General features: G+C 52.6%; 1 protein-coding gene across 1 annotated transcript; it reads left to right on the top strand.

The window, feature by feature from the left end:
* The first annotated feature begins 213 nt into the window (after nt 1-213).
* DMAC2 (distal membrane arm assembly component 2) lies at nt 214-5,934 on the top strand. Its single transcript, XM_082606411.1, has 6 exons — nt 214-294; nt 1,447-1,643; nt 3,056-3,136; nt 3,906-4,039; nt 4,148-4,310; nt 4,698-5,934. The coding sequence occupies exons 1-6, from the start codon at nt 277-279 to the stop codon at nt 4,876-4,878; spliced, it is 774 nt and encodes a 257-aa protein (XP_082462537.1). The 5' UTR covers nt 214-276; the 3' UTR covers nt 4,879-5,934.
* The last annotated feature ends 2,483 nt before the right edge of the window (nt 5,935-8,417 follow it).

The raw sequence follows: 8,417 nt of genomic DNA, 5'->3' as shown, positions 1-8,417 counted from the left end.
GTGGACTATGAGTGCAGTCGGAGGGAAGGATGGTATTCCAACAGGAAGAACTGCCCACGCTCTCCTAGGAAAAGGCTGCCGAGTCCCATTTTAAGGCCCATGGCAGAGGGAGCTCCAAGCGATCCCTAAACCCGAGAAGAGTTATAAGTGTGTGCTCCTTTAAGAGGAGAGCTGGAAAACGGAGGGGGCGTGGCCAAAAGAAAAGACGCCCAACCCTGAACCGGGTGGGTTAGATAAGAAAAGACCAGCCCCTTCCGGTTACATAATCCTAGCGAGATGGCGGCCCCCAGGGCGGTAAGTGAACGAAGCTTCTGGAGCCCACCCCTAATTAGTGTCCGCTCTGCTTTCAGGGCCTCTGTCGGCGCCCAGGGGCCAAGTAGCGAGGGGGAGCAGGGGGCCTCTCCCGCTAGGCCTCGAGCTGGGCGCGGAGACGTGTGGCCGTCGGGGGCCGGGAAGGATCGGTGAGGCTCACAGGCCGCGGAGGAGAGAAACCAGTGGTAACCAATGGGGAAGCAGCGCGTGCGGTCCGAGAAAGCGCGCCCAGCCAATCAGAGGGAGGGATCCGACTGCGAGCTCCTGGAGCCGAGGGGCTGGCGAGAGTGGGACCTGCAAGGGATGAGGGTTTGGGAGGGATTGGCAGAGAAACTGGGATTTGAGGTGCAAGGGTAGGGAACCAAAGGTGAGGGAAACTCATGGGAGAGTTAGAAATTTTGATGGAAAGTCAAAGGGATGATGGGGGGTGGGGGCAGGATCCAAGAGGTGAATTTGGGAATTCTAAGGGAAGGACCTAGGGGAAATTAAGGGGAGGATTTGACATATTGTGGAGAGAATTTAGAAGGAATTGGGCAAAATCAAGGAATGGACCTAGGAAAACTTAAAGTAAGAGGTTGGGAACTTAAGAGGAATTTTAAGGGAAAATAAGGATTTGGGCAAAATTATCGGGAGAATTTGGTTAAAGCAAAAAGAGAAATTGAGGCAGACTAAGAAAACTTTGGAGGGGAAATTGAAGGAAGAGTTTGGGAGCTTTAAGGGATAAGCTAAGGGTGATTTGGAGAGAAATTAAGATTGTATTTGGGGGAAAGGAATGCGTTATTCAGGAAGTCTGGTGGGATTTGGATAAAATTAAGGGGAGGATTTGTGGGACATTAAGAGTTCAGATAGTAGAGGTTTTGAGAGAACGGGCTTAGGGGGAAATTAGGGGGAGAATTTAGGAAAACCAAGACCGTTTGGCCAAATCAAAGAATTTAATGTTGATTAAGGGGAAGAACTTAGGGGAAACATGGGGAAATTTTATGGATCCGAAAGAATTGTAAGTTCTTAGAGGAGAATTAAGTGAGCAGGGAAGCACTGAGGAGGGGAGACTTGGGAGCAAAAGCAGGGGGATCTGGCTGTGTGTCTCACAGGAGGCTCCAGGCTCAGCCTCTCCTCCCCTCTCCTCCTCCCCAGTTCCTTCGCCTGGTGGCTCCAGTATGGAACGGGGGTACCAGCGGCATCCGTGGCCTGAGCAGGTCAATGGACCCGGAGGGAAGTCAGAGGAAGGGGAGGACGCTGCTCCAGTTCCTGGCTGACCACTTCTATGATGTGGAGGCTGTGAGGGAGTACCTGCTCCAGAAGCAGATGTTGAAGGTGCTCCAGAAAAATCGGTGAGAACCCCCGGCCTGCACGACCCTGCTGTTCAGGCTTCCCCAGTCAGTGCCCACCCTGCCCTTGCCACTCCAGGCAGCCCTGGGGCTTCCAGTGCCAGCCTTGCCCACTTGCATCTTCATCTCCAGCCCACACACTTCCCAAGCTCTCCGGCTCACAGACGCAACCCAATGCCCATCTCTTCTTGGAGGTCTAGCTGGCACTTCAGACCTAACATGGCTAACCTTTGGTTTCCCCCTTAAAAAGTCTTCTCACCCCCAAGCCTTCTCCATCCCAGTCAACGGCACCATTGCTTACCTGGTTGTTCAGACCACATTCTAAGGAATTCCTCTCTTTGCATCCCTTCCCTCCACATCCAGTCCATCAATAAAATACCAGAATATCCCAAATTTGACCGGTGGTCGGTCACCTCCTTGCTGTTTATAGCCTGGTCTGAGCCCTTTCATTTTATGGTTGGATTACTGCAGTCATCTCCTAACTGGTCACCTTTTGCCCTCTATTATAGTCTACACAGCAGCCAGAGGACTCTTAAGAAAGGGAAACAGATAACATTACTACTTTGTTCAAAACCCTCAAATGGGGCCTTCCCTGGCAGTCCAGTGGTTAAGACTTTGCCTTCCAATACAGGGGGTGCAGGTTCAATCCCTGGTCGTGGAGCTAAGATCCCTCATGCCTCGTGGCCAAAAGACCAAAACATAAAACAGAAGCATTATTATAACACATACAATAAAGACTTTAAAAATGGTCCACATCAAAAAAAAAATCTTAAAAAAAAAAAAAAACCTCAAATGGTTTCCAACCACAACTAGAATAAAAGCCAAACTCTTAAGGCCGAAAACCTGGCCCCTCCTGAGCTCTGAGACCCCTACCAGGGATACCGCTCACCCCCGCCAGCATGGTGTCCTTATTGCTATTTGTTCAACCATCGTAATTCAAGCCCCTGAGCCTTTGCACTAGCTGTTCCCTTAGCCTGGCAGATTCTTACCTTGACCTCTACATTCCTTCCCACACTCAAATCTCTGCTCAAGTGTCACCTCTTCCGAGAAGCATTTCTTAACACCCAAATTAAATTAGCCTCCTCTATCCCTACCCCTGACCCAAGCCACTCCTGGTCTGTCCCTTGGTGCATCACGGAATTGATACTCTGCAATTTGTTTTTACTTCCCGGTTACCTGTTTCCTCAGTGAAATAACTTCACAAGGGCAGGGACAATTATCTGCCTTTTGATTACCACTGTCCCCCGGTGCCCAGCACTTCATAGACCCTCAGTAAATATTTGCAGTCTTTGTCTGCCTGCCTGCCTGCCAGTCTCAGTCCTGTGCTGTGGACTCTGACCCTCTCAGCAGCACTGGGGCCTGGCGAGGGGTGTGGTGTTCCCAAGGCTCACCCTCGGCTACTGTTCTCCCGGCAGGTCCTTCACCTACATCAAGGAGCGATATGGCCCCTACGTCGCAGGTGCCTATTTCATCCTGAAGCAGGGAGGCGCAGTCAAGTATGATGGCAAAGGTGTCAGAATGGGGCTGGGGGAGGCGGGAGAGCGGCTGTCTAAGCCCCGGGCTCTTCAGTCAGTCTGACAGTCTTCGTGCGTGCCCTGGTCTCGGCCCCCTCCTGGCTGTGTGGCTGGAGACTTGTTCCTGAGCTTCAGTTTTGTCATCTGTAAAATGGGATGGTAGTTGTGTCTAACTTACAAGGTGCGCTGTAAAGGTTCAAAGATATTTTGCAATCTGGACACTTGTCACAGGTCACAGGCTGGCTTAGCACGTGTGCTCAGTCGGCGTTAGTGCGTCTTTTCCTTCCTCCTTTCCCCTCCTTTTTCTTGCCTTCCTCCTCCTCCCTTTGTTTTTCCCCTTTACTTTCCTTTTTTTGAAAACAATTCATGTAGGCTTCATCTGTCCCTCCTCTTGGTTCCAAGTAAAATTTTCACTTGGTTTGAAGGTGCTCCTCCAGCACCTTCCTAAGAAATGATGTACCTGTCTGAAAACACCTCAACTTTTGCCCATCTACAAGGATTCTTGTCTTACAGCTCTTTTCTCTGTTATCAGTAATCTCTTCGACCCTCAACTTCCAGGCATGTAAAATTGGCCAGACGTTCCATCTTTGATGGGGTTGTGAGGGGATCCAGTGAGACCAGACACATAAAGCCCTTAGTGCAGGGCCTGGTGTGTAGTGAGTGTGCCGTGTTCTCTTATTACGGGGCTGGGAGTGTTCTCAAGAGTTTGGTGGCCTGGGGGACCCTGTTGACACTCCCTCTCCCCTTCCAGGTTTCGGGACAAGGAGTGGATGCAGCCAAATGGGCGTGGCCTCTCTGGTGAGCTCTGGAAGCTCCGGGAGGTGCCTATAGAGGCTGTTGACGCCAGCGGCTGTGCCATCAACTACCAAGGCCTGGACAACCTCTGTGAGTAGGGTGTGGTGGGGAGTGGGGAGATGGGCAAGGCTCTGCGCTTTCCCTTTCGTGGTGGGCTCCAGAAGGGCCCTCAGTGCCATCTGCCCTCTCCCCCTGCAGTGGCCCTGAAGGAGCTCCAGTCCCTGTCGCTGCAGCGCTGTCCCCATGTGGATGACTGGTGTCTCAGCCGCCTCCACCAGCTAGCCAACTCGCTACGAGAGCTCTCGCTGGCCGGCTGCCCCCGCATCTCTGAACGGGGCCTCGCCTGCCTCCACCACCTCCAGTGAGACCTCAGCTCAGGCTGGGCCCCCAGCCAGGGAGGGGCGCCCTTGGGCACTTCCCACATCCCTGCCTCCACGGTGGACCTAGGGCGTTTGCGGTGGGTCAGCACAGATGAGTGGCGCGGGGAGCCTCTAGGAGGATGGGAGGACTCCTAGCCTGCCTGCCTTTTTGTTTTAATGAGACCCCAAGAAATTCACACTGTTGCAGAACAGTAGGAGCCAGAGGTGTCCGTTTGTAATGAACACAGTGGGTCTCACGTAGTTGAACAAAGATTTTTATTAGAAAGCTAGGGGTTAAGGTGGGGGTGGGTGCGCCCCCACACACCCCCTGCCACAGACGCCATCCTCACACGTGTCCTCACACCCCTGCCCCAACCTTGCCTCCTCAGGAACCTCCGCAGACTGGACATCTCTGACCTTCCTGCCGTGTCCAACCCAGGCCTCACTCAGATCTTGGTGGAGGAGATGCTGCCCAACTGTGAGGTCCTGGGAGCTGACTGGGCCCAGGGACTCAAGTTGGGGCCAGAGGAGCAGTCCCGGGACACAGCCAGCAGCCCCATCCCTGCCTAGCCTTTGGCCCTGTCCGTGTGGAGCTGGGTCTCAGCCGGGCTGTGCTGAGAGGTTAACAGCTCACCCTTCTTCTAGCTTCCAGTTGGGTTCACTCGGGGGGTCGGGCTAGGATCAGAGGCACTGGCAGGTCAGAGGCAAGGGGAGTGAGGTGGCTTGTCCCCTACTGCGGGGGTGCTCTGGCTGGCTGCACCCTGGGGTGAAGCTTGCAGCTCCTGTCAGCCTGTCAGGCAGCCCTTTCCACACACTTCTCTCCTTCCCAGTTCCAGGAACCCCCTTCTCCTGCCTCTTCAGGCCTGGGGGAGGTAAGGGCTTCTGGCTGCAGGTAGCCTCAGGGAGCTGCACTCTCCCTTGCGGTGCTCCCACAGCGTGCCCACCTCTATGTCAAGAAACTTTTCTTGGCTTTTGTCAGAAGACTCTTGTCAGATTATCTCGAGTGTGCTACTGTTTCCTGCCAGGACCTGACTGATACAGGAGGTGCTATGGGCATTTTGTAGGGATGGTTCTTCCCTGTGTGGGACGACTCAAGCTCACTGCAGGCTGCAGCATCCCTGGGCCACACCCACTAAATGCTGGGAGCACCCCAAATCCCACAGTGTTCCTGCTTATTGAGTTACTGACTCGGCTCCAAATTCAGCTTTCTTGTTTGCTCTGTGAAAACTGATCTGGGCCTTTGAAATATTTTTCCTTTGCTAAGTGGCCTGATAAGGTTTGCTAGTAGAGGGCGCTCGAGAGACGTTCCTTGAGAGAGGCAAGGCTTTTGCTTCCTGGCGGCGCTCAGGAGTGCCAGCTCAGCAGCTCTGCAGCGCATGGCTGCCCCGCGCACCTGCTTCCTGAAGCGTCAGGTAGTCAGCAGCTTTCCCGGCACCCCCCCACCCGACCTGGCAGTTCTATAGAGAGCCTCCACTGACGCGCCTCCCTGTGAATGCCTCTCCACCACACCCCTGAAGGTGGATTTCCAGTCAATTCCAAGGCACCTTACCAATGAATCTCCCTCCTTACTTCACTTTGCTGTTAAAGTTATTAATTCTCTATATTAAACTTTCCCTGTTCAAATTACCGTATGGCTTTTCTTCTCTCCCGACTGGATCCAAACTGATAGAGCACTGGCATCTGGAGTGTTCCCACAAAGATGGGATTTGGGGGTTGGTTTGATCCTGCCTTTGGCTTGAGTGCATTGCTAAGCTCCTCGGCAGTGGGAAAGGAGACATTAGAAATCCATGGGCTAAACATCCATCGACAGATGAATGGATAAAGAAGATGTACATATATACAATGGAATATTAGCCATTAAAAAGAATGAAATAATGCCATTTGCAGCAACATGGATGGACCTGGAGATTATCATATTAAGTGAATTAAGTCAGAGAAAAACATCATATATCACTTATATACAGAATCTAAAAAAAAAAATGATAAAAATGAACTTACAAAACAGAAACAGACTCACAGAGAACCAAACTTAGGGTTACCAGGGGGGAAGGGTGGAGGGGAGGGGTGGATTGGGAGTTTGGGATTGACATGTACACACTGCTATATTTAAAATATCAATAGATAGGGAATTCCCTGGTGGTGCAGTGGTTAGGACTCCTGTGCTTCCACTGCTGAGGGCGCAGGTTCAATCCCTGGTTGGGGAACTAAGACCCCACAAGCCGCGTAGTGCAGCCAAAAACATTTAAAAAATAAAAAATAGATAACCAACAAGGACCTAATGTATAAATAACACGGGGAACTCTGCCCCATATTCTGTAATAACCTAAATGAGAAAAGAATTTGAAGAAGGATACATGTATATGAGTCACTTTGCTATACACCTGAAACTAACACAACATTGTTAATTAACTATACTCCAATATAAAATAAAAATTAAAAATCCAAAGCGTGCAACCGCATCACGAAAACGCTATTGCCTGGGGTCGTGATGAGGTGCCAACTGAAGCCTTGTGCCCTGGGAGGCCCTATGGCTGCTGCACTTGATGCTGTGGGCAGTAATGGAAGTTCTAAAGATAGGGCTAGGTAGATTGCCTGGAGTGCCCAGCTCAAGTCATCCCTTCAGAATTGGAAATCTCCCATGACAGTCCCCCACCGCCCCCCAAAGTTCTTACTTGTGGATACTGCTGAAAATACAACACAACAGTTGGGTTTTCGAGTTGCTGAGTTATGACAGTTGAATTCCCAGTCTTAACAAGTTTCTCATACGAAAGTGAGGGCACTGACTGGTCAACAGTAGGATCCAGAAATCTGGAATCGGGTCATCTGGTTGGACCCAAAGGAAACAGATGATCTCGAACTCCCAAGTCACTGGGAGCCTCCCTGACCAGTGTGAGGAGACCACCAGCGATCCTGCTCTTGAAAACCCTGTGAGGACCTCCCCTGGGGCAGATGCCTTGAAAGGGGGACCTGCTTTTCTCAAGACTTACCACAAGCATTCCCTGCTGCCAGTAGACCCACAAATGCCAAGGGTCAAGTCTCAGCACGCTCCAGAGGACAGGTGCTCACTATGACCCAGAAGGGAACAGCTCTTACACTGAAGGGCAAGACTTGCAAACAGATGTAGAGTCAACCCTGGGGAACCTGCACAGGAGTGGGTTTTCAGGGTGTTAGGCCAGTGAGAGTGGATCTTACACTGCATGGGGCCAAGTTCACCGCTAGGAGGGCACTTACTAGAGATGCTGGGTATAACAAGTTAGCTAGTGCAGCTGGGGTGCTCCTGACAGCTTTCTTAGTTGGCTGACTGGCACTTGGACTCAACAGTGACCTACGATTACTAAGGCGAGAAGCCAGAACTGCCCTGGCATAATCTGGAGAGGGAGATTCAAAGGCTGGGGGAGACAGGAAGATGGGGTCCACCGCTTTCAACCCGCACACCCACCCAACCACGTTCCACAAGAGGGCACGTCTTCAGTCATTCTCAACATTTGACTTTACCTGTTCCGGCTGCTGAGCGGTTTCTCTCTCCTGACTGGAGCATTTGCAGACTGATGCACACAGCAGCTCGGCCCCCGGTGGAGAAACCTCCGCGCCCTGGGAGAAGCTAGATGAGCCAAGAGTCGGGGGGCCTGGACCGCCCCATCCCGGCCTGCGGGGAAGAGGGCTGGAGACCCCTTCCAAGGTTGCTCAGGGCCCTGCCCCAGCCCACTCTGGCTTTTATTCCACCAGTATTCCCCACCTTCTCCATACCCTCTTCCTCCATCTGGTCCCATGGGCTCCATTATTCAATCCTGAGGAGAGGGAATCAGCTGGACAGATAATCAACTGCTGCTGCCCTGTCCAAAAGACAGGGTTCCTGAGGTGATCTGGACAGTTCCCAACCCGGGTGGGGGTGAAGGGGGTCAGGCCGGGCTCACTGAGGGGCCCTGTGTCCCAGCCCAGGCTCCAGGAGGTCTGGGATGAGGCGGCCCCACCTGCCTGCCACCCCAGACAGCCGATGCAGCCCAAACAGCAGACGCCTCCGGAGGGCTGTGACGGAAACACTGGCAGACACCCTCTCTGGTCCCGGGGGGGGGGGGGGGGGGATGGGAGTGTCCCTGGAATCACCATGC

This window comes from Mesoplodon mirus, assembly GCF_964341445.2.
Source record: "Mesoplodon mirus genome assembly, chromosome: 19".
In the NCBI taxonomy this organism is placed as follows: domain Eukaryota; kingdom Metazoa; phylum Chordata; class Mammalia; order Artiodactyla; family Ziphiidae; genus Mesoplodon; species Mesoplodon mirus.
This window is presented reverse-complemented; position numbering and strand designations above follow the sequence as displayed.